The sequence below is a fragment of the Calliphora vicina genome, chromosome 3, assembly GCF_958450345.1.
Source record: "Calliphora vicina chromosome 3, idCalVici1.1, whole genome shotgun sequence".
Classification (NCBI taxonomy): Eukaryota; Metazoa; Arthropoda; class Insecta; order Diptera; family Calliphoridae; genus Calliphora; species Calliphora vicina.
The window spans coordinates 5,960,832-5,987,599 of record NC_088782.1 but is presented as its reverse complement, the minus strand read 5'-3'; the positions used below and the strand labels follow the sequence as shown (position 1 = coordinate 5,987,599).

Here is a 26,768-nt window from a genome sequence, read left to right as displayed (position 1 = left end):
TCCATCAGCAGCAGCAAAAGAAAAATAAAAAGGCATCAACAAAGAGAGACAAACATGACACTAACAAAACAAATATCAAAACAGATTGAGTGTGTAAATGTAAACATGTATGAATATTTATCTGGATGTGTAAACAAACAAAAGATGTAAAGTAAAGATGTATTAAATGAAGCATTAAAGGACTTTGTTTGGGATAATGGTAATACTGACTAAACAGCAAGATAAAAGCAACATTATCCTTGAGAGCTGATGATGGTAGATGTTGTTTTTTTTTTGTAGGTTGTTTGGTTGGTGATTGCCAAGATGTCAATATAAAAAGTATTTCAAGTGTTAAGATGAAATACCGTCTATTTAGTTAATTTTAACTTACACATCTACTTCAAACAACAAAGACATCAAGTTACTTTTTAAATATGAAAAAAAACATTACTTTATCATTTTAATTTCTAGAACAGACAAGAAACCCCTTTTTTATATAAAAATAAATAAGTATGAAATTCTATTCGGTCAAGACCAACCTTATGATACACTACACCGAGAAGCTAACAGTTTTCTTTTAAAATTTATATGGGAGCAATGACTAATTACCAGAGCTGTAAATGAGTCATTCATTTTAGAATTAATTCGCGAATCATTCACACAAAAAATTAATTGAATGAAATTTGTGCAAATTGAAATAAATTTGAATTTTTTAATTGAATTGATTTTGAATTAATTCAAATGAATTAGAAAAAAGAATTAGCAATTCATTTCCAGCTCAATTGAATTGATTGAAATTTGAATTGATTTTGTAAGTAAATCTGCAGTAGAGTAAGTTCGGGTAATGTGGTATAGGCGGATAATATGGTGTAGCTGGTTTTCTACCAAGCTTAAGAGCATTACTCTCGTTTTGTATATCACCTAATATAGTCCAAAGACAAAAAATTCGTGGATTTGAAATTCCCATGATATACTGGAATTGTCAGATAGCGGCTGAATAGGGATTGAGTTATTTGGTATCGGCGAAAATCTTATCAAAATGGGAAAATGTTGTTTATTTGATAAAAGAAACTTAAATTTTTACTTTTCATTCCCCCTAAATCTGCTCTTGAATTTAATTGATTGCAACTCATTTTTGATGTTATTCATTTGAATTGCAATTCATTGTTCTAATTCGTTTGAATGAATTCAATTCAAACGAATTGGAGATGAATTTCAATTCACTGTAACAAATTTATTTGAATTGGAAATGAATTGAAATTCATTTCTGTCTAATTCGTTTGACTTGATTCAAATTTCATTCAATTCTTTTTTGTTGTGAAAAGAATTAATTCAAAATTTCATAATGAATTTAAATCAAAAAAGAATGATTTATTTACAGCTTTGCTAATTACGGACCGAACGCCATAAAATTAGGTGGCATGAATTCTGTATATATGAAGCCTTGGATACCAACATTTTTAAGAGATTTAAGCTAGTTAAGGTGATTTTCTGAAGAGGTCATTATATGGGAGCTATGAAAAATTATGAACCGTTCGCCACAAAACTTTGAAATTTCGACGGATGGTCAGATGGACGGACATAGATTCAGAAAATGATTCAGAACAGATTGATGTTGGGACAATATTTTTGCACGTTACAAACATCAGCACTAACCCAATATACCTTCCCCGCTATGGTGGTGTAGGGTATAAAATTCTATGGTTTTTTTCTACTCTTTGATTTTTTTTATTGTAATTTTATTTCGCACTTCTTGATTTTGTCTCTGTTAAGATGAGTGGAAATGTTAAGATGAAAGCCAGAACTCAAAAGTAACTAAATTGGCTTTAAAAACGCTTATGCATTTGATTTCTTCCGATTTACATGCTTGATTTAATTTGTTTCGTGTGTGTTATATTTGGATGTTTACGATTTATCTGGTACCAAAATCAATTTGTATTTGTTTTTGGTTATTTTGGTTTATTTACAAAGATCTCAAAGATTGTTGTTTAAAATCGTTAACTCTTTTTGTTGATTTCTTTTCTTAACATGATTGCAATTGACAGTTGAGTAAACAATAGAATAGATTTGAAAAGGGTTTTTAGGATTTAAAAAAAGGTTTCTTTTTAGTAAATTGGTGTTAAATTTAAGCTTATTTACACATTCATGATACATTTAACAAATGGTCAATATGTAGTAGCAAGCGAATGATTCGATTGCATAAACAAAATTTTTGGATTTTGTCAACAGAAAATCAAATGATAAAGATGATTTTTTTTGTTTTGTTACCTATGCAAAGCTTTTGTAGCCACGCATGTAAAATTCGGTCACATTTGATTGGATAAATTCGGTTGCTATCACGAATTTGTTTACTCTGTGTAATAATTTCTGTTTCTGTTTCTAATGTTAAGTTATGACTTTTGGAATTATTCATTACTAGTTGACCCGCCCGGCTTCGCCCGGTAGCTATTTACTAATGTTAGTTCTTCAAGTTTCTCCAACCCACATACACCCGCCTGTTTTTATTTATTTGCAAATAAAATATATAAATTTGTACTGCATACTTTAGGGAGCTTTTTTATTACAGTTGACTGGACTAAAAAAAAGATCCGAGTTTTACACGGAATTTTTGAATTTTTTTTCTTTACAAACCATCTCCTGAAAATTTTTAATCGAATAAAAAAAAATCTGCCAAATCGCTCCAGCCGTTCTCACGTGATGCCATTACATACATGGACCATTTCATTTTTATATATATAGAAGATTAAAAGGTGCCCTGATAGAATAGTCGATAGTGTGCTGGACTATTAATCTGAGGGTTGCGGATTCGATTCCCGCCAGAGACTCTGGGGTATCTGCAGACAAGCAATTTGTGTTTGTTTATAAAAAAAAATAAAAAATACAATAAAAAGAAATATAATTAAAGCAAAATCATAATGTAGACCATCTCACTCTTAAATTAAAACAATAAAATCTTGACTTTTAATTTCCGAATATAAAAATTATAATTCAACGCTAATTATCATACTAATATGCCTATCTCTAATACAACATAAAAAAAGAGAAATTGTTTAAAGAAGAAAACAAAAAACAGCAAATGATTATTATATATTTGTGGTTTACTGCGTGTTAATTTTGTCTTGACTTTTAGACGAGACTACACAAAAACCTCCCCAATTTCCACAAAGGTTACGCTAGTTTTATTGCACTTACTAGCGCCTTTGTATACACACAGAGGACAAAAGTCTATATTTATTTTAAGATTTATGGGTGTTTTTAATTACACAACACAAATGTCCAACCACAAAGTGTTTTAAACGAAACTACAAAAACTGGCAAAAAATTACAAAAAAAAACTTCCTTTCAAATGATGGACATTATTTTGTGATTATTTTTGTGGTAATATTTGTTTAAGCATTAGTTCTGAAACAAATAAAAACAGCAATATTCTGTTAGAAGAAGAGGGCCAAAGTTAAAAGTGTGAGAACTACAAACAATGTAACATAGTGATAATATTGAGTGGGTGGTGTTTAGAAAATTGCTTTAATTTTAATGTTATATGGATGTTAATCTTTAATGTTTGTTTTTTTCTTTTCAGATATTATTACGACAAAAATATTATGACCAAGGTCCATGGTAAACGTTATGCCTATAAATTTGATTTTCAAGGTTTAGCTGCGGCCACCCAGCCAGCTGCTAGTGATCCCACCTATAAATATCAAAGTGATTTGTTCATGACACCATATCATCACAGCGCCAAATTAAGCTCATTTATGAGTCCCCACCATGGCATGACTACATCATCCGGTAAGTTTTAAAATGATTAAATATAAAGTTTTGAATATGATAACTTCACATAGAAGTTAATTTTTGGCCAAGGTTTATTTGGCCAAACCGAAACCGAAAAACGGTCAACTGGTTTTTTCATCTTTGTAAGCTCGACCGGTTTCGGTTTTCTTTAACCGGTTTTTATAAGATGTTTAACCGGTTTTAATGAAATATATTTACTAAAGCTCATTTAAACATATTTTTGAAAAACTTTGATACCATTTTTAAAAATATTGTTTTATTTTATAGAAAATTGTAGCATTAAAAGGTATAAAGTAATTGCATAAAGATAGAGCCTTAAGAATACAAAAATATTTCATATTGAATAAAAATTTAAAATAAACCGGTTTTTTTAGACGACAAAAACCGAAACCGTTTAGCCGGTTTTTTAAAAGACAAAAATCAAAACCGGTTTTTTCAAAAACACACATTTGCGGTTAAACCGGTAACCGGTTTTTTGACGCTCTAAATACAACATAAATAATATAACGATCTACTGTTGTGATCTTTTCTAAATTAAAGGAATTGAATTTGGGATACATATCAGTTTGAGCATATTTAATTTCGAAAGCAATGGTTTCTATTAAAGCCGAACATGAAACTAGTCTTGAATATAAATTGAATAAACAAATATGATCATAAATTAAATTACTTCAGATCAATAGAGAGAATTGCTGCATATGTTAGAAGACAAAATAAGTAGTTCGTATTCCCAAATATAATAGTTATGATCTTTAAAAATTTGTATTTAGTACGTCATTGTTAGAGTTCTGAAGTAAATTATAGTTTAAATTTATTTCTTATCATTGCTTATACTAGTTTTGAAACAATAATATAGTACTTTCTTATGATATGACAGCTTTTGAAAATGAAACGAATCTTGTTAGCTTAGGTTACGTGGGTTAGCAAATTTACTCAGAGGCCTTGTGGCCCATTGAAGTATCCTTAGAAATACTATTCCCTTAAGCTATGAATTCATGCATAAAGGGAGAATAGTTTCCCTCCCTAATTTCGTTGACTATGTGATTCCTGTGGTCACCTGGAGAACCAACCGGTTTCATAGTGGGCCAGAGCATTCTGGATATCCCACAAGCTATGATATTTGACCATCTGAGTTCCTTCTCACTCAAAACCCATTCATCTATCAATTTCGATACGGTCACCAAGGGAGTGTGAATATCTCTTTGCGCAAGAGTTACGTCTATGGACGACCCGTTGGTTGCGCATTCATCAGATATTTCATTTCCCTCATGTCCTGGAACCCGTATCAACTCGATGTGATGTTGTGTCAGTAGTACCAGTGATTGGATACAATTGAGAAGACATTTCAAGTCCAAGTAGATATGTATAGTTGAATTTTAGATATTCGGATTCTCGCGGCTGTATCGATGGCATAGATCTCTGCCTGAAAAACCGTGCTTGTATCGGGTAATCGAAGAAATAACAAAATGTCCAGTTCATCGGAGAAAATTCCCGACCCCGTTCCTTTTTCTGTCTTTGAACCATCAGTGTAGATTGTGATCACGTCGCCCCTTAGGACAATGTTCTATCAAAATTCGGTATGGGTACTATATAATCCGTTTCTTGCACCATGATTGGACTGCCTATCTTTAGTAGGTGGTGCCGATCATGCTTCAGACTTAGCAGAAATGCTTCATCTCTAGACTGGCCAGATGGGTGGAATTCATAGAGGCAGGAATTGCAAGACATGTTAGTCTTTGTACTTTGTTTAGAATAAGGTGAAAGGTGAGTCTTAATGTCCACCACTCTCCACCAAACAAGAGCCCCATAGGTCAAAATAGGTCATATGACCGCGGTTTACATCCAGTGTACAATATATGGTTTAAGACCCCATCTCTTCCCAAAGATTTTTTTACATATAGAAGGCATGTAATTCTTTCTTCATTCGACTTTCCGGGAATGAAAAAACTTCCGGAAATTAGGAACCTTATTCGTAACTTATCTAGCTTTATGACCGAAGTTTACATAGAAACGAGCAGTTTTGCTATTTTTGAAGTTTTTTTAATTCTTATAAGCAATTGTTTTAAAATTTTGCTTATAAGAATTAATTTGTTCTGTAATGATTTATAAAGAGAACCAGAGTCAATTCAAACAATCTAATTTATAGGCTTAAAACTTTATTATCAAATAAACCTAAATGGATTTAAAAAAGTTACGCCATACAAATAAAAATTAAATTATGAAGCAAAATCTAAATCCGAAGAATTATGCTGAATAAGTTATATTTGTTAAGCAATTGTAAATATTTAGTAACAACAGTTTTATAAATTTCAAATAACATTGATTTCTTTTATTTTATTATTGGAAAAAAAACCCAACACTTTAATAACAAATATTTTGTTCTTCTTTCTTTAAATTTTAGCTTCCATATTTCCATCAGCCGCCTCGTGGGGTAATTGGGGCAACCATGCCACAAATTTGTATCAACCCCATTCGATGGGCCATGTAGCACCCTCTCACGTTGCTCCACATTTGAGCTCCTATCCCCATTACGCATGACCATCATCGTCCGGTGGTGGTTTCTAATATGAGAGCAACGCCATCGCTGGCAGCAGTGGGGCACATTCAATGCATTCAGGTGGTATGGTGAGTAGCTCGGGTGGTACAAGTACAAGTGCGGCACAGGCTGCCATCAATGTAGCCACTTTGCACAATCTAAGTTCGGCCGTCAACTCCAGCAGCAACATGTCATCTGGTTTAACCAACAACTCGGCCGGCGGCTTAAACAGTGGCCTCAACTCGAGCGGCAGTATTAACCACAATAGCCTCAGCCTTACACAGAACAGCAACAGCGGTGGCACAAACAGTCTCATTAATGGAAATCACCTTAACATTGCAACAGCCTCTCTAGCCTCCTCACACACGCACGGCATGGGCATGGGTGTGGGAGTAGGGGGTGGCAGTGGATTCGGCAGTATTGGCGGTCTAGGTGTGGGTGTAGGTAGCAGTAATTTGAATTCTTTGGTAGTTGGCAATCGTTTGATGAACTCGGGCCTAACTACCATATTGAAATGATAACATATGGCTGAGTATGGTCTAACCATAGGTAATTCAAACGAAACGCGACCAACGTCAATGGCAAATACAACTGAACCCCTAAACGCCTCCACCTACCAAACACCTTTCACAGATACTCCCTCCTTCTACCGGCACATTAAGGGTGAACAACCATACTAAACGAAACCACCAGTTAATGAGCAAATCTACCAAAACAAACAGTGTATTCTAATTTTAATCTCCAAAAAAAAAAAAAAAAAAACTTGTAACAAATCCCCTGAATGTGTAAATTAATTTTGGTCTCTAACAACGGAAACCCCCCCAAAAAACCAAACAAGTTCATAGAGGCAACAAAACAAAATCTTAGTATTTCCAAATTTATGCGTGTAAAAACCAAATTTAAACAAAAAACAATTAAATAAAGAGAAAACAAAACATTATCCTCATCTAAAGTTCAATAAAATACTAACGAATTTTCAATTGTTGTTATTGTCTAAATGCAAAAAAAAACAGAAAACATAAAATAAGAAACTAAATTAATATTAAAAAAAATAACTCTTCTTCTAGTCATAAATGTTGTTTTAAAACAAAAACTCTTTCTAGATTTAATTACTTGTAATAAAAATCCCCTGTAAATATTTTAAATTTAAACCAAAAACCCAAAAAGTAATTGTAGTTTCCTCCAAAAATAATTAAAAACGTGTATTTGTAGCAATAATTTTAAAATACATTAAAAAAGAAAAAAACAAATAATAATTTATACATTTTCATTAATTATAAGAATGCTAAATGGAAATTGTGTAAATTCGTGTTCAAGTAAGTTTGACGTCTCTTTTTTCACAGTTTAATTTAAATTGACTTTTATCTTGAACTGGATGACTGTGATAGTGAAATGTACAGTTTATCAATAAAATACTCGTATCTATATATAAATAAATTTATTAATTTTACTTTTAAATAACAACACATAAATTGTAGAAAATATTACTAAATAAATTATTTCCTATTTGTGAATATTTTCTACAAATTATTTGTCTTATTTGACCAATTCACAACTCGTTGTCTTTTGGCCAATTGTTTTTAAGTATCTTAAAATTGTAAAATAAAAACCATTAAAGTAATTCCATCGATGTTTAAATATTAATGTTTTATTCTAATTAAATAATAATACAAAAAAAAAAACAATGAAATTTCAATACTCGTATCTCAATGTACTCGTCGTATTTATGTTTATAACAGAAACATTTTTTCAGAAAAGAAAAATTTAAAAACCAAAACACAATTATTGATGAATGTAATGTATAATATTTTAAATCTTGTCTCTGTGTAAATTTAACAACAAAGATGCAACAAAAAAACAAACAATTTTTAGATTAATTAAGTTCTTAAAATAAATAATAACAACCATAAATAAAAGATAAAAAAGTATTTGGAAAAATCAAAGTTACTCGTTTTATTTAAAAGGTAATAGGGGGTGACTATTCAAAATTCTTGAATCACAATTTCATTACTAGGGGGCGGATTTTCATACATTTATAATTTTAAAAAAATGCACTTACATTTTTGTTCAGAAACATAAAATAATAAACTATGGATCGATTAATGTGCAAAAATTAATTAGCAGACTTCAGATTAAGACCAGCAGATCTGAATCTTTAAGTTGTACATTTTTGATACCATTATCAATTTTTTTAATACTTACTTTAAAAATATCTCTAAACTTTTTTGAAATAAAATTTTTTTAAATGATTTTTTAAAAGAGTAATTTCTGGTACTAAAAATCGATTTTTCATATGAAAAAACACAAAAATCTAAAATCTTAATAACTTTGTAAATAAGTGTTTAATCGAGAAAAGAAGCTCGATCTGAGATCATTCATATTTAGTACCAAAATTCAGTTTTTCATATGAAAAAACACAAAAATGTAAAATCCTTAACAACTTTGTAAATAAGCGTTTAATTGAGAAAAGAAGCTCGATCTGTGATCATTCATATTTAGTACCAAAAATCGATTTTTCATGTAAAAAAACTCTAAAATCAAAAATTCTTAATAACTTTCTAAATAAGCGTTTAATCGAGAAAAGAAACTCGATCTGTGATCACTCATATTTCTGACCAAAATTTATTTTTCAAAAATCCTTAATAACTTTGTAAATAAGAGTTTAAATATAAAATCCTTAATAACTTTGTAAATAAGCGTTTAATCGAGAAAACAAGCTCGATCTGTGATCAGTCGTATTTCTGACCAAAATTCGGTTTTTCATATGAAAAAATTCAAAAATCGAAAATCCTTAATAACTTTGTAAATAAGTATTTTATCGTGAAAAGATGCTTGATCTCATATTTCTGACCAAAAATCGATTTTTCATATGAAAAAATTCAAAAATCTAAAATCCTTAATAACTTTGTTAATAAGCGTTTATTCGTGAAAAAAAGCTCGATTTGTGATCAGTCATATTTCTGACCAAAATTCGATTTTTCATACGAAAAAACCCGAAAATCGAAAATCTTTAATAACTTTGTAAATAAGCGTTCAATCAAGAATAGAAGCTCGTTCTGTGATCACTCATTTTAGTATCAAAAATCGAGTTTTCATATGAAAAAACTCAAAAATCTAAAATCCTTAATAACTTTGTAAATAAGAGTTTAATCGTTTATAAAATCCTTAATAACTCTGTAAATAATCATTTAATCGAGAAAAGTAGCTCGATCTGTGATCCCTCGTATTTCTGACCAAAAATCGATTTTTTAAATGAAAAAACTCAAAAATATAAAATCCTTAATAACTTTGTAAATAAGCGTTTAATCGAAAAAAGAAGCTCGATCTGTGATCACTCACTGTTGACCAAAATTCGGTTTTTCATATGAAAAAATTCAAAAATCTAAAATCCTTAATTACTTTGTAAATAAGCGTTTAATCGAGAAAAGAAGCTCGATTTGTGATCAGTCATATTTCTGACCAAAAATCGATTTTTCATGGAAAAAAAATTCAAAAATCTAAATTCCTTAATAACTTTGTAAATAAGCGTTTAATCGAGAAAACAAGCTCGATCTGTGATCACTCGTATTTCTGACCAAAAATCGATTTTTTAAATGAAAAAACTAAAAATATAAAATCCTTAATAACTTTGTAAATAAGCGTTTAATCGAGAAAAGAAGTTCGAACTGTGATCACTCATATTTCTGACCAAAAATTTATTTTTTAAATGAAAAAACAAAAAATCTAATCACTAAATCTAATCTAGTACTAAAAATCGATTTTTCATATGAAAAAAGTCAAAAATCTAAAATCCTTAATAACTTTGTAAATAAGCGTTTAATCGAAAAAAGAAGCTCGATCTGTGATCACTTATATTTTTGAACCTATAGTTTGATTCTTACCTTAATTTTATTCATTGTAATTTTGTTAAATTTGTATACAAATCACTCACTTTAAGACAAATCTTTATTTTTTTCGTAAATTTCTTTTATGTTTAAGTATAAGATATAAAAAACAATAATTTAATTGATTTACTACAAACTAAAATAAAACTAAATTAACAAAGAAAATGAAATTTTCATTGGTAAGAAAAAATGAACACATTTCAATCAAGTTAAATTGTTTTCGTCAATAAATTATTTATGTGTTTTAGCTATGTGTACTTTATTGATTGAACCACACAAATTCGTAATCCTTAAGAGTGTTTTCTTTGGACTTGATTTCATTGCGATCTATCTTGCGCCAACGTATACGTGGCTGATAGCCAAATTCATTTGCCACATACTCAATGGTGCGCTCAACGTCATCATCACCAATTGCATAATAACTGCCCTCCTTGTTGCCGTTACGTTTACCTGTTTCAGTGTGGCCGTGATAGTCTAAAATGTATTTGAAACGATACAAATCACCGTCACCGTTAGCTGAAGAAGAACCGGAACTTCCGCCGCCAGATTTGCCGGCATTGCCTGTGCTGGGCTTTTTGCCAGATGATGGCACTGCTATAGTAAATAAAAGAAAATGGTTTTTGAATAAGAAAATGTCTGGGAAAGTTAGTTGTGCCACAAACCATTTGGTTTATTGTTAAGGGTTGTAGACTGCGTAGGGGTAGATGATGGTGTTGGTGCCTTTTTGCCCATAAGGGTTGGAAGTACTTTTTGCATAATTATGTCCATTATGGGTGGTGGAGGATTTCCGGCGTTTGTCTTTGCTACTGAACCAGGGCTTCCGGCCGATGGTTTTGATGCTACAAAGAAAATTATTATTTTATTAGTTAATAGTTATAGCAGATTTTACCATGCTATACTTATTTGGTTTGTGTCTTTGCTAATAGTGGATTGTGGAGTGTTTTGTTTGTTTAATGTATTTGTGGTTGGTGGTGTTTGTGCTGCTTGTTTTCCGGAAGTTTCTGGACTTACTGCTTGGGAAATTAGTCGTGTTTCAGTTGGCAAATTATTTACCGGTGTGTTGTCGCCTTGTGAGTTTGTATGAGTTTTTAAATTTTGTTCTTTAAAGGGTGTGATATCAGTTTTTGAATTTTCCTCAATTGGTGGTTGAAGCGCATTCTTTGGTGTTGGTGTTTTTTGTGTAAAAGTTTTTTCTTGTTCTGCAGTTTGTGTGGGTGTATACAAATCATGTTTTAAAAATTGAATAGATTTAGTTTTCATAGGTTTCAGAGCATTATTAATAATAGCTTTATTTTTGTCTGTTGAAAGTGCTACTACTTCAAATTGGTGTTTATCTAGAGGTGCATTGTGTTGGGGTATATTCTTAGATATTTGTTTTTGCAAAGGAATTTGCAATGTTTTAATAACTGATTTATTTTGATCAACTATAATGTTTCCATGATCTTCAGCTGTGGAAGTAACATGATTTCCAGTTGCATGTTCCTTTGCGGCAAACTTATGGGGTGCATGTGTTGAAGGTATTGAGATTGCTTTATTAGGTGCAAGTGTTGAAGTTGTTGAGACAACTATTTTGGGTGCAAGTATAGAAGGAGTTGTAATAGATTTATTAGGTGCAAGAGTTGAAGTCGTTGAGACAATTTTTTTGGGTGCTAGATTAAAAGGAGTTGTAATAGGTGCAAGTGTCGAAGGTGTTGTGACAATTTTATTGTGTGCAAGTGCTGAAGTTGTAGATCCAACTTTATCAAGGGCCATTATTAAAGCTGTTGAAACAACTTTATTGGGTGCAAGTGTTGAAGGTTTTGTGCTAAATAATTGCTGAGTCTTCACAGCATTTTTTAGTGCAGTAAAATCTTTAAATTCTAAAGATTTTGTTAGCAGTGTGTTTTGTTTTATAACTTTTTCATTTGATTTGAAAGTTAATAAACTATGTTCACCATTTAAATCTGAAATTTTACCTGTAGCTGGGTTATTATTAGGGGATTTATTGTTTGCTGCTGAATTAGAACCTGGACTGGGTAATGATTTCGACAAAGGTCTTATATCGCTCTTTCCGGTTTTTGCATCTATGCCATTGATACCTTTAGGCTTGTTGTTGCCATTTGTTAAAAAGCAGCCTGAACAGGCTTCGGTATTGAAATTATGTCTTGCCAAAGGTTTGGGGGTTGTGGTAGTGGTTGGTGGAATCTTTGGTTTTACCATCACTTCAACAGTTTCTAAAGAGAATTACAAAAACATACAAGTTTAAGATAAGTTGTTCAAAATTAAATTATAAATTTGCTTACTAGGTGGTGATTCATAGGGATAATTTTTCATGGCCAATATACGAAATCGGCCCTGCTCATCGGTTGCATATACTGTCACATGATAAATTCCATCAGCTGTTATGAAACCAAATTCTCCCATCACAATACCACGCTCATCTAAAGAAGAGAGGAAACAACAGAATTTAAAAATAAACAATCAATTAAACATAAAAACGTAATGAAGAAGTTAAATTTTTAATTAAATTATGAATAAAATAATAATTATAACAATATTTATTGAAAATCAGTTTAGATACAATAGTTCTAATCAGTTATTAAGAACTTGCTAGACCAGATCTATTAAAATTATAACCAAACAGCTAAATTTGAGAGCCCCAACAAGTTTATTTCATTTTGAATATGTTCCTGATACACATAACGGCGTGAGTATTTACCCGTGTTTATACCAGTTGAACTTTCTATGCCATAAACAAACATATTCTCCAACTAAATGGCAAATATTAACCATATTATATGGCTAATATTGAGTTTTTATTCCTAATTAATTTATGTGTTATTTAGTTTCTTTATTGTTGTTATTTTATTTTTTGTTTTGAGTGCTCTATTGGCAGTTATTAGTCCATATTTAATGTGACATTTAACAATGCTCCATCCATAATCAATTTGAATTTATGACACTATAAACAGCCAGTAAAACAATAAATTTATAACTAAATAAAACATTTTTTTGAAATGCAAGTATTAATATTAGGGTTGTCATTCGAATAAAAATTAATCGAATAATCGTGGAAAAATATGTTTTTATTCGAATGAATAACATTTTTTAATTTAGAATAAAAAATTATTCGATCAATAATTTTCGATTAATCGAATAAATTTATTTTCAAGCTAAAATTTTAAAAAAAATTTATAGATTATATCGAGCCCTTAGCGCCAAATTATCGTAAGCGCAATTTTAAATTTTTTTTTTTATTGCAAAAATTAAAATTTTATGGACCGACTGATGTTTGTTAATAACTTCAAAATTATAGGGGGTAAGATTTTATCGTAAGTCAATGTTTACATTTTACAGTAAACGAATTTTATCGTAAGCGACACATAGTGGTATAGAAAAAAAAGAGGGAAATAAATCTGTAACTTCTAAATGGTTAGATTGGTTTGAATGAAATTTCACACAAATAAAGAAGAAGTGCTCTCGAGTTTAAGTTCTGAACATGGACCTCATGGGCTCACCAGGTCCGCGACCAAAGGTCCTCAAAGTAGGACACCTCGGGTATATTACATTTTTAAAATTAACCTATTTCTTCGTTTGTGTTCCGATTTCAAAAAAATTACACACATAAAATCTTTTCATCGAGTGCTACAAAAGACCTAATAGCTATCAATTGTCTCTTATAGCTTAGGAGATATTCGCATTTGAAAATTAAATTTTCAAAATTTTTACCCAACCTACTCCATTTTTTTGATAACAGCGTATCCAAATATTTTCCGATTTTCTCCAGTTTTCCTTCATTGGACTAACAACATACGGATGTGTCAAAAAAGAAAAGAACTGTTTAAAAATAATGACTAAGTCCAAAGTTATATGCATTTGAATTTAAAAAATTTTATATATTTTATATATGGGGGATTTCATGTCAAGTGAACCAACTTTTGAAATCGATGTCTTCCGATCGGGATGAAATTTGCACCAAGGTTAGCTCTATTGGATAGTAACTCAGACACAATTTTTCAACAACATCGGTCGAGAACTCTCTGAGTTATAGGGGGTAAAATTTTGACAATTTGGTCAAACAGGGGTTTTTTCTTATCCATGTAACTTATTACCTATTGTTCTTAGCAAAATGTGTTCCAAATAGTATAGATAGCTATTTCTTCGATCTTTCGAAAAAAAATATTTAAAAAAAAAAATAAAAAATTTTTAATATTTTTTTTCCGAAATCAAAAACTTTTTTGACTTTTTTTTAAAATACGCTATTTTTTTTTATTTTTTTTTTTTTCTTAAAATAAAGTTTAGATATTTTCCTTGAATACCTACTTGGTCGCTTAGTGGGATGCGAGTGGGATATCTATCAAAATAAATATTTTGTAACTCAAAACATAAAATTTTTGACTTTTTTTGCAAAATCAAAAACTTTGTTGACTTTTTTTTTTCAAAATGGACCCTTTTTTAATCTTTTTTTTTAGGTCAAACAAAAGCATAGATATTATCCTTGAAGACCCTTTTGGTCGCTTAGTGGGATGCGAGTGGGATATCTATCAAAATAAATATTTTTTAACTCAAGACTTACAATTTTTGACTTTTTTTTTTGCAAATACGATTTTTTTTCCAAATGGGCCCTTTTTTTAAAATTTTTTTTGTAGTCAAAAGAAAGCTTAGGTCCATTCCTTTAAGATATTTTTAGTCCCTTAGTGGGATGCGAGTAGGATATCTATCAAAATAAATATTTTGTAACGCAAGACATACAATTTTTTAATTTTTTTTTGCAAAATCAAAATTTTTTTCCAATATGGGACTTTTTTTTTGCTCAAAAGAAAGCTTAGGTCTTTTCCTTTAAGACCTATTTTGTCACTTAGGAAGATGTGAGTAGGATATCTATTAAAATAAAAATGTTGTAACTCAAGACATTCAATTATTGACTTTTTTTTTGCAAATTCGAATTTTTTTTCAAAATGGGTCCTTTTTTAAAAATTTTTTTTTAGTCAAAAGAAAGCTTAGGTCCATTCCTTTAAGATATTTTAGGTCCCTTAGTGGGATACGAGTGGGATATCTATCAAAATAAATATTTTGTAACTCAAGATATACAATTTTTGATTTTTTGGCAAAATCAAAAACTTTTTTGACTTTTTTTTAAAATGGGCCCTTTTTGTAATTTTTTTTTTTGCTATAAAGAAAGCTTAGGCCTATTCCTTTAAGATGGTTTTGATCGCTTAGTGGGATGCGAGTGGGATATATATCAAAATAAATGTTTTGTAACTCAAGACATACAATTTTTGTGTTAAAACATTTATTTTGATAGATATCCCACTCGCATCCCACTAAGGGACTAAAAATATCTTAAAGGAATGGACCTAGGCTTTCTTTTGAGCAAAAAAAAAAAATTAAAAAAGGGCCCATATTGGAAAAAAATTTCGATTTTGCAAAAAAAAATTAAAAAATTGTATGTCTTGCGTTACAAAATATTTATTTTGATAGATATCCCACTCGCATCCCACTAAGGGACTAAAAATATCTTAAAGGAATGGACCTAGGCTTTCTTTTGAGCAAAAAAAAAAATTAAAAAAGGGCCCATATTGGAAAAAAATTTTGATTTTGCAAAAAAAAATTAAAAAATTGTATGTCTTGCGTTACAAAATATTTATTTTGATAGATATCCTACTCGCATCCCACTAAGGGACTAAAATATCTTAAAGGAATGGACCTAAGCTTTCTTTTGACTACAAAAAAAATTTTAAAAAAAGGGCCCATTTGGAAAAAAAATCGTATTTGCAAAAAAAAAAGTCAAAAATTGTAAGTCTTGAGTTAAAAAATATTTATTTTGATAGATATCCCACTCGCATCCCACTAAGCGACCAAAAGGGTCTTCAAGGATAATATCTAAGCTTTTGTTTGACCTAAAAAAAAAGATTAAAAAAGGGTCCATTTTGAAAAAAAAAAGTCAACAAAGTTTTTGATTTTGCAAAAAAAGTCAAAAATTTTATGTTTTGAGTTACAAAATATTTATTTTGATAGATATCCCACTCGCATCCCACTAAGCGACCAAGTAGGTGTTCAAGGAAAATATCTAAACTTTATTTTAAGAAAAAAAAAAAAAGAAAAAAAAATAGCGTATTTTAAAGAAAAGTCAAAAAAGTTTTTGATTTCGGAAAAAAAATATTAAAAATTTTTTATTTTTTTTTTAAATATTTTTTTTCGAAAGATCGAAGAAATAGCTATCTATACTATTTGGAACACATTTTGCTAAGAACAATAGGTAATAAGTTACATGGATAAGAAAAAACCCCTGTTTGACCAAATTGTCAAAATTTTACCCCCTATAACTCAGAGAGTTCTCGACCGATGTTGTTGAAAAATTGTGTCTGAGTTACTATCCAATAGAGCTAACCTTGGTGCAAATTTCATCCCGATCGGAAGACATCGATTTCAAAGGTTGGTTCACTTGACATGAAATCCCCCATATTTAAATATTATATAGCCCAATAACATTTTATACTCGCTATTCGTTCAAATAATCGAAAATTTAAAAATTAATCGATCACTCGAATAATGAAAAAATTATGAACTTTTATTCGATTAAAATAAAACTCGAATAATTGACAATAGAATAAAATTTATTCGAATAATCAAGGAAAAAATAGTTTTTTATTTGTATGAATAACATTTTTCAATTTAGAATAAAAAATTATTCAATCAATCGATTAATCGAAAATTCGAATAAATTTATTTTCAAGCCAAAATTTAAAAAAAATAGAGTTATAAACAACAACTATTGTATTTTTATTCATTGTTAACAAATTTTTAAAAATGTTTTGATTTCAAAAATATGTATTTTATTAAATTATTCGAATAATTTTTTTACACTTGTTATTATATTCTATTCAACCCTAACCTCATACATTCATATAGAATTAGCATAAAAATTATGTTGAAATATGGAAATAGAGTTCTGTGGCCTTGCTTTTTCATAATTTCAGGTGAAATGGTTTGTTTGTTTGTTTTGGTTTGTTTGCTTTTTGTTCTTTCTATTTTTTATTTCTTTACTATAAAATTTAAATAAATTATTTAAGAATCCATACCCCCACCATAAACAATTGTAAAAATTAACATAATTCAAATAACGTTTGACAGTTATTGGCTTGTTTTGTGTGTTTTTGGTTTTAATTTGGTGACAATGTGTCTTTTTTTCAAGTTAAACAGGATAAATGTTAAACAAAAAGCACACGAGTAAATGTATAGCATATTTAAGTACTACGAATTGGGAGTGTACCCTACACTAGGAAGTAGGGAAATGAACAAGATTTAGCTGACAAAATAAACAAAAAACCTTAAACCCTTGATTGGAAACTTTTCTGTCAAAGACCTAACTCAGTTGTCAAAAACCTAACAGGTGAGAATATATAAGTTAAAAAAACTATGTGAAAACAACACTCAATTGTGTGTTTTTTATGAGTACTTTATTTTTTTGAGTTTAATTCTAGTTTCCGTTCTAGTTGCAGTTATCTATGCCTTAAACTATAAACAAACTTGAATATTTTGTTATGAAACATTAATAAGTGATAAATTTTATTCTTATTTACTCTAGCTTCTTTACTTTAATTAAGATTCAAATTGATCATAACAATCAATAGTCAGTATTATTAAATCTAAGTTAAATTTTATAAACAAACAATGAATTTTAAAATCCTGATCATTATTACTGATGTAGGATAAATAAATTGTTGAATAAAAATAACAATAAAAGATAATTATATTGAAAATAAATTAAAACAGCGTAATTCACCGTAAATATCATTTATTAAGCCAATATTAAAACAAATTTAAATCTATTAAATTCTGGCACTTAATATAGACAATTCTGCGCAATTTGGCGGGAATAAGATGAAAAAATTTTGTATAATAATTTTATAAAAAAAATCAAATACACAGAAATAAATGCAAAACATCTAGCTCATACAAATGACATTCAAAATATTAATGTAATATTGTTTTGAATAATAAAATTTTAGTGAAAACGATCGCTGATATACAAATCAATTGGAGTGCCTTTGCAAGGTGTCTTTAAAACTATGTCCTTCTACTCATATTGGATTGGCCAAGATTTGTAAATGTTTGCCTTTATTCTATGAGTTTAAAGACATTTATAGCAAAATTATATTTTGTTTATTTTCCTAAACAAAACTGCAGATAATGACGATAATTTTGTCACTCCGTTTGTAACAAATCGAAATATTGGTCGTAGACCCACAAAAGTACTTCCTCAAATATTCTATGTTTTACTCAGTATTTTTGGTAAAGCCAAACAAATTTTAGAAAAAAATTATCAGTTCTACATAATGATTAAATTTGGCAGCACCCTATTAAAAAATGGACACATTTATTATCTTGGAATAATATCTGTAATAGTATCTTTAATCAAACTTAGTTATTGGACATTATTGTGTAAGCAACAAAGTTTGGCTTCGAAAATGTCGAATTTTGTACCAACGCATCGTCATATGCAAGAAGTTTTGCTTTATTTCTTTAATTTGAAAAAAAAGTGCCGCTGAAACACACAAATTGCTCACCAAAGCTTTTGGTGAATGTGTTCCATCGATTTCAACGTGTGATAGATGTTTTGTGCGGTCCAGAAGTTGTGATTTTGACACGAAAGACATAGATCGGCCAGGCCAGCCAAACAAGTTTGAAGACTAACAAGTAAGAAAGTATGGTCGATCAAGCCCGACCATATATATATATCCTACATTAAGTAAAAGAGCAAAAAAATTTTTCTTTTAAAATTTCAATAATTTTATTCGTGAGTGATTTTCGGAAGTGGGCCTTATATGGGAGCTATGACCAATTATGGACCGATCACCATGAAATTAGGTCGTGTGATTTATCTCTATATTAGAGTTAACTATGTTGAATTAAGCGATTTATGCACGTTAAAGTGATTTTCGGAAGGGGGTCTATATGGGAGCTATGACTAATTATGGACCGATCCACAGTGGGAGAAAACCCTAATTTAGTGGAACTAAATTCATATCTTCTAAACGCTAAAAGCGGTCGGCCTCATATTGCACCCCTCCAGTGGCTATTATCGGTCAGTTATTGTGGTTTTTATTTTTAAGGTTTTAGAAACACTTACACACAAATATGAAAAAAATCAATTTAAAAACATTTGTCTTGAGTTACAAAACATTTATTTTGATAGATATCCCACTCGCATCCCACTAAGCGACCAAAAAGGTTTTAAAGGAAAAGACCTAAGCTTTCTTTTGAGAAAAAAAAATTAATAAAAAAGAGTCCATTTTGGAAAAAAAAGTCAAAAAGGTTTTTGATTTTTCAAAAAAAAGTAAAAAATTGTATGTCTTGAGTTACAAAACATTTTTTTTTATAGATATCCCACTCGCATCCCACTAAGCGACAAAAAGGGTGTTAAAGGAAAACACATAAGCTTTCTTCTGAGCAAAAAAAAAAAATTAAAAAATGGGTCCATTTTTTTAAAAAAAGTCAACAAAGTTTTTGATTTTGCAAAAAAATTCAAAAATTTTAAATCTTGAGTTACAAAATATTTTTTTTTGATAGATATCCCACTCGCATCCCACTAAGCGACCATATAGGTCGCTTAGGAAAAGACCTAAGCTTTCTTAAAAAAAATAAAAAAAAAAATAAAAAGGGACCATTTTGAAAAAAAAAGTCAAAAATATTTTTGATTTAAAAAAAAAAATCAAAAATATTTTATTAAATTTTTTTAATTTTTTTTTTTCGAAAGATTGCATAAATAGCTATCTAAACTATTTGGGACACATTTTGCTAAGAACAATAGGTAATAAGTTATATGGATAAAAAAAAAACACCTGTTTGGCCAAAATGTCAAATTTTGACCTCCTATAACTCAGAGAGTTCTTGACCGATCTTGTTGAAAAATGGTGTCCGAATTACTATCCAATAGAACTAACATTGGTGCAAATTTCATCGCGATCGGAAGACATCGATTTCAAAAGTTCGTTCACTTGACGTGAAATGCCCCATATATAAAACTTATTTGGAGCGGTATTTGTAGAGATACATATATAAATTAAACATTTATTACAGATAAAGTCCAAAGGTGAAATAATGAACCGATTTCAGCCAGTTTCAATAGGCTTGGTCTTTGAGCCGAAAAAATAATATGTACCAAATTTGATCGAAATATCTTCAAAATTGCGACCTGTACTCTGCGCACAAGGTTTACATGGTTAGCCAGCCAGTCGACCAACCAGTCAGGCGGACGGACGGACATCGTTTAATCGACTCTGAAAGTGATTCTAAGTCGATCGGTATACTTTAAGGTGGGTGTTAGACTAATATTCGTGGGCGTTACACACATCTGCACAAACGCATTATACCCGCATTATAAACTCAAAAAGAGCTTGCTAAATCAATGGGAGATATTCAGGCAGCAATTTCAAATCGTTTGCGTGCAGGAGGATTCATCCAAAAGCAGGGAAATTATGTACCATTCGAATTAATGCCGAGGGACTTTGCAAGACGATTTTGCATGTCCGAAATTATGCTTGAACGCTAAAAAAGAAAATCATTTTTACACCGAATCATTACTAGCGAGGATCCATTACAATAACCCAAAGCGTAAGAGATCGTATGTGAAGCCCGGCCAACCAGCCGAATCAACACCAAAGATAAATATCCATGGTGCCAAACTATACGAGACAAATAGCACACACAAGTAAATTTGAAATTGGAAGGACCACACAAAATTTGCAAGCTTAGCATGGCTGAGGTATTATAAAGCCCCACAGTGCAATTTCTGTGGGGTTTATTTAGTCAGTCATCAAAGCATAAAATCTAATACTCCTCGGCTATTAGTATGTGAAATTTCATCAATCGAATCAGCCAGTTATAAATGACAGATTTATTTCCAAAATATTTTTTCTGTCCTACAACTTATATAGTGAGTGGGTAAAGTTCTGCAGGAACTTCTTTTAATAAAATATATTAGAAAGTCAGCGTACAATTTTAATAACTTAGAAAATTAACATTAAATTTGAACATTTTGATCTAAGCTGGTTTTTTATGAAATTCAAAAACGGTTTGATAAATTCATATTAATAATTTAAATTTAAATCTGTATATGAATATTTTATCAAATATATTCATACTGCATTTAATTATAACAACAATAATTTATTATACCCGTATTCACCAAATACCAATAAAAACAGATGTTAAGTTATAATTATAAATTAATAACAAATGTATAAAAATAAATCTCGTCAGTTACAAATTTATAAAATCATTTGATTTTAATGTAAATAAACAATTAAAAGAACATCTTCGTTTTAACCACACACTATCAAACATAAAATAGACACGTTCTATGAAGATAAACTTACAAAAAATGTTTATGGAATAGATTTTTAAGTACAACTTTGAATAGAAACCCGCCAATTGACAGCAATTATTTATATCTAATGGATAAATTTCAATTGAACAAAAACCACTAACTGCTTCTTCAAATTCAACTGAATTGTTGCGCAACATCGCATCTGAATTAAAATCTTGGTGTGCATAATTTTATTTGTCTGTTTTTGTCGCTAATAAAAAATACTACAATCAAGAATTCTTTCCATATTTATTATTTCTATTTCTATTTTTTTGTTGAAATCATATTTCTGCATGTGTTTTATGGTTTTTAATGTCAATATTTTTAAGCTAAAGAACAAGTTACTGAATAAAAAAAAAAACACAAAAAAACTGCAGTTGTTGCGACAATGATCATCATAATTCGTAGCTAAACAGCAGGCTATATCTTGGACTGCCAGCCTGCTGGTTTACCCACATTTGTTGTTGTTTTGTTTTCCACTTGTTGCGTTATTGCTGCAAGGGGTTACCAATAAGTGTCACTTGCTAATATTGACATAATGTGGAAGCAACTTTTGCCACCATGTGCCAACAATTGCCATAAAATGTCTTGACAATGATGATGATGATGATGACGATGCTGTTTACTACAATCTGTCCATATTATTGAGCATTTTTCAATATTTTATGTAAAACGTTTAATGAATTCTTAAACATCTTTATTTAACTCGATAATGTGGCGTTATGTTTTTTGATTATGTTGTGATATAATATAAATATCTTGGTTATTATTCTTGTATTGTAGAAAATAGTTTTGGTTATTCCCACAATATTAAAGGAAATTGACTACAGCCGGAAGTGTAATGCTGAAAGGATTGTTTACTTCCTTGTGCAAAAAAATTGGCAAATTTTTTTTAATACCTAAAACCAAACTTAACCAAAATAGCTGATGATTTCATGGAAAATCATATTGTTTCATCGTTACCAGTAATGCAGAAGGGAGTAACAATCAAAAAATCGCATCAAGGCATACTACGTCTTCACAAATTTTTAGCTCTCTATTTTTAAAAATAACGACTTCCACAGAAAGACTTATTGCTAAAATATTTTCTAACAATCGCCTGTCTGAAAATAATTTTATTTTCTATAAATATTTTTATAGATTCTATTAATGTTTTTGTTTGTTTAAGCACATTTCAGAAATTTAATTCCTTTTGTGTCAGTAAAGAAAGAAAATCATATTTGTAACCACACTTTTAATTTTAGTAAGTTTTTTGTCTCTGCTGTAAAATTTTGAAAAGTGATGAAAGGCCATTTTGCATTTTAGATGACGATATACTTATGTAGATAGTTGAATAAATGTTCCACAATAAAATATTTAAAAATTTTATAGTACAGTTGACAGCGTTTGACAATTACTATTCATCATGATAATGAAAAGAGAAGAAATTGAAGTAACAAAAATAACTATAAAGTAAGCTACATATATACATTGCAATCCAAGGTTTATGTATTGGGTGTATGACTAAAAAATGTGGGATTTACAATGGATGGCGTATCTTTTGATCGCGGTTATTCTCACTGTAATTTATTCTCACATAAATAGTTATTAAACATTATAAACTACAAAGTTTTTTTTGCTTCGAAAATGTCGAATTCTGTACCATCGAATAGTAATGTGCGGGAAGTTTTGCTTTACTTCTTTTATTTGAAAAAAGTGCCGCTAAAGCACACCGATTGTTCACCATAGCTTATGGTGAATGTATTCCATCGGTTTCAATGTGCGAGAGATCATTTTGTGCGATTCAGAAGTGATTATTTTGACACGGAAGGCAATGGAAGCACAGGCCAGCCAAAAAAATTTGAATACCAAGAATTCGAGGCACTACTCCATAAAGATTGTTGTAAAACTCAACAAGAGCTTGCAAATTAATGGGGGCTATTCAAGCAGCAGTTTGGGAGCAGCAGAATTCATACAAAAGCAGTGAAATTGGGTACATACGAATTTAAGCCTAGAGACCTTGAATGACGATTTTGCATGTCCGAAATGATGCTTGAAAAAAAGAGAAAATCATTTTTGCACCGAATCATTACTTGTGGTGAAAAATGCTACCATTAAAATAACCCTAGCAAATATCCAAATAACCAAATATCCATGGCACTAAAGTAATTCTCTGTAAAGTAATTCTCGGTGGGATAAAAAGGGTCCTATCTATTATGAGTTGCTGAAATTTGAACAGACCATCACAGGGAACCTGTACCGAACGCAACTGATTCGTTTGAAGCGAGCATTGGCCGAAAAATGCCCAGAATATACGGCCAGACATGAAACCGTAAGATACAATCAAGACAACGCTCGGCCACATATTGCAATACCTGTTAAACAGTATTTAAAATGAAGTGGTTGGGAAGTTTTGCCTTACTCGCTTTATAGTCCAAAACGTGCCTCGTCCGACTACGCTTTCTCTGGCATACGCTTCACTTCAGAACAGATAATCCGAAATTGGCTTGATCCGTTTTTGGTCTCAAAATCCATATGTTTCCAGAAAGATGGGAAAATTGAAGTAAGGAAATGTAAAAAAAAATAAAATCACTGTTTATTGTTGGTGTTTTGTTTAAGCTTTGGTATAAAGCTTGAGTGTCTGTAATTCTCAATCACTCTATAGTTTTATTTGTATAATATCTTTAGTTTTTCTATAGCCTTTAGGGAAATGGTTTCCTAATGATCTGGCAACCAGTGAAATGCGCTAAGAACAAGCTTATCCTCCAACAATAAATTTCAGTGAATTTATCAATAAAATTGGGAATTTAGCATAAATTTTACTAAAATATTAATTTTATATTCCCGAATAACCTTTTAATTAATAAATACACAAATGTAAATAATACACAAATGTTTCAAAATAAAAGCTAAAAATTCTAAAAAAAAAATCCATTTTTTGAAAACAAATTTTTCTATTATTCATTAAAAACAAATATAACAATCTCTTTAAATTTCAAAAATTATTACGATATCTTGAACGGACATTTTAATGAGCTTTCAATCCAAAAAAATAGTGAAAAGCTCAGATATAGTGAAGTTTTTCTTACACCGCTTTAAACATTCTTGGCACTTGAAAGCATATTTAGACAAGAGTATAAAGTCGATCCATTTTCCACAACCCTATTCAGAGATTTTAACAAGATCGTGTGCAAAAGAATAGATAGGCTTGGAAGTGTGACATAAGAGATCGTTTAGAAAAATAAGAAATAATAATCCCGGATTCTAACTTGAACTCATCTGATTAAATATCATTTATGACAACTAGTGTAGTACGATCTCTTAAAAAGCTCCATGTCCCACTAAATGATACACGTAACAGGAATGAAAGCATTACGTTAACCCCATTTACATTAATGTAATGAAAAGTTTCATTCATTTAATGAAACTCTACATAATAGTAATGAAAGTTACATTAATGCAATAAAAAAAAAACTCAAACAAAAATATTATTCAAAATAATCACACCTTCGAGTGTTGTTTTTGTTTTTACATAGCTTTATTTACTAATACATTCCCACCACTTAGGTTTTTGACAACTGAGTTAGGTCATTGACAGGAGAGTTTCCGCTCTATGCATATTCTATATGTCTACAGTCATTTCATATAGAGACCAGAAAAGTTCCGGTATACCATCCGGCCCAGGAGACTTATATATATTGAAATTATTTGCTCATATTTATATCCGTAGTGAAAAACTGTCTATTGTCAATTTGTTGATTTGTAGTTTCTAAATACTGATTAATTGAACCACTTATATAGATAGACATTAACTTAATTAAAATTAAAAGAGCTAATTATATACTTGCCTCTTTGTTCCGAACGATGCTGTTGTTCGTCAATGGTGAAACCGAACTTATAGGGACGAACAGTTGAGCTTTGGCCCAAGCAACATTGTTGCAGACAACATGCAACCACAATAAACTTGAATGAGATTTGAATTTAATTTGTTTATAAATGAATAACAATAATTTTTAATGATTCTTCACACTTACTGAACTTATTAAATATTTGCTATGTAATTTCATTTTATTTTTCTTTGATGCTCTTTAATTTTTACACTAAGAAAACTGATATTCTTGCTTAAACGTTTTAAAATACTAAAAATATCACTTTTTCTTAATAAGTAATTACGTATTTGTATGCGTTATAAAGTTTGCCAACTAATTGTTGAAGAAAAATATGTATTTTCTTAAAGATAATTTCGTTACTTCAGGCTCAAAATGTGGAAATTTTTATTATTCGTTTTTTTATTATTTTTCTCGTTTTTTTATTGTTTTTGTTGTATATTTTTTGTTTCTGCCTGAGTTGGCCACTTGTGAAACACACCTTACGACGTTCTATTCGATATTGACTGGGCTCATAGTACTGGGTAAACATTATAAAACATTAGAATCGTAAAAATAAAGATACAAAACAACTAAGAAAAAATCTTAATATTATTAGCTTGAAAACATCACAGATACACACAAACACACACTCATCAACACTAACTCAGGCTAACACATACTGGACCTACATACAGATAGATTCATTGATTCTCCAGCCAATTTGCTATTTTTTTTTTGTCGTCCGTATGTCAGAAATAAATATTTAGGCAGTTGTTTTGTATGGATGCGCCGATCTGCTGCTTAGAACAGAACACACCAGATCATCATCGACAACACTCACCCCAGCATTGAACAAAAACGAGTGAGTACCCAGCAGATAAGCAAGTAGTCAATGTATCACTAATAGACAGTAATTGTCACTAATGTGTGATCAATTGGCTGACTCCAATTTATATATTTTGGGTCATTTGACACGTATGTGATCTTTGTTGTGCATAGAGAAGTCAATTGGTTACTTTATACATCCAATGTAATTTAGCGTGAAGACAATTGTCACTTAAATGTCTCTAAGGCAGAGTAACTTATCAAAATTTTAAACATAGTTAAGGCATAATCAATGTTTAAATATATTATTTCATATAAAAAAATATTTAAACATTGATTAAGCTTAACTATGTTTAAAATTTTGATAAGTTACCCGGCCTAAGTAATCTAGAGTGTTGTCACTTCAAACGTTTACAAACTGGTTTTATACAAATTGTGTTGATATAATTCTCATACAGTTTATATTCTTTTTGCTTAAGTATTCTGACATCCCATGTAATATAGCGTGAAGACAATTGACACTTAAGTGTCTCTATGAGTGTAGTCATTTTAAAAAG

General features: G+C 30.1%; 2 protein-coding genes across 2 annotated transcripts in view; one reads left to right on the top strand and one right to left on the bottom strand.

Moving 5' to 3' along the window:
* Positions 1-6,306, top strand: part of LOC135955140 (DNA-binding protein D-ETS-3-like) — a 35,594-nt gene extending 29,288 nt beyond the window's left edge. The window contains exons 6-7 of the mRNA XM_065505447.1: positions 3,557-3,765; positions 6,170-6,306. Coding sequence (XP_065361519.1) covers positions 3,557-3,765; positions 6,170-6,306 — 346 coding nt within the window. The remainder of the gene's footprint in view (positions 1-3,556; positions 3,766-6,169) is intronic.
* A 4,081-nt stretch (positions 6,307-10,387) lies between these two features.
* On the bottom strand, positions 10,388-25,684 carry l(3)mbn (lethal (3) malignant blood neoplasm). The gene is made up of 6 exons (XM_065503967.1): positions 25,552-25,684; positions 25,366-25,480; positions 12,471-12,608; positions 11,088-12,401; positions 10,851-11,027; positions 10,388-10,782 (listed from the first exon to the last, which is right to left on the bottom strand). Exons 1-6 carry the CDS (start codon positions 25,582-25,584, stop codon positions 10,448-10,450), a joined length of 2,112 nt encoding a protein of 703 aa, XP_065360039.1. The 5' UTR covers positions 25,585-25,684; the 3' UTR covers positions 10,388-10,447.
* Positions 25,685-26,768: the final 1,084 nt, after the last annotated feature.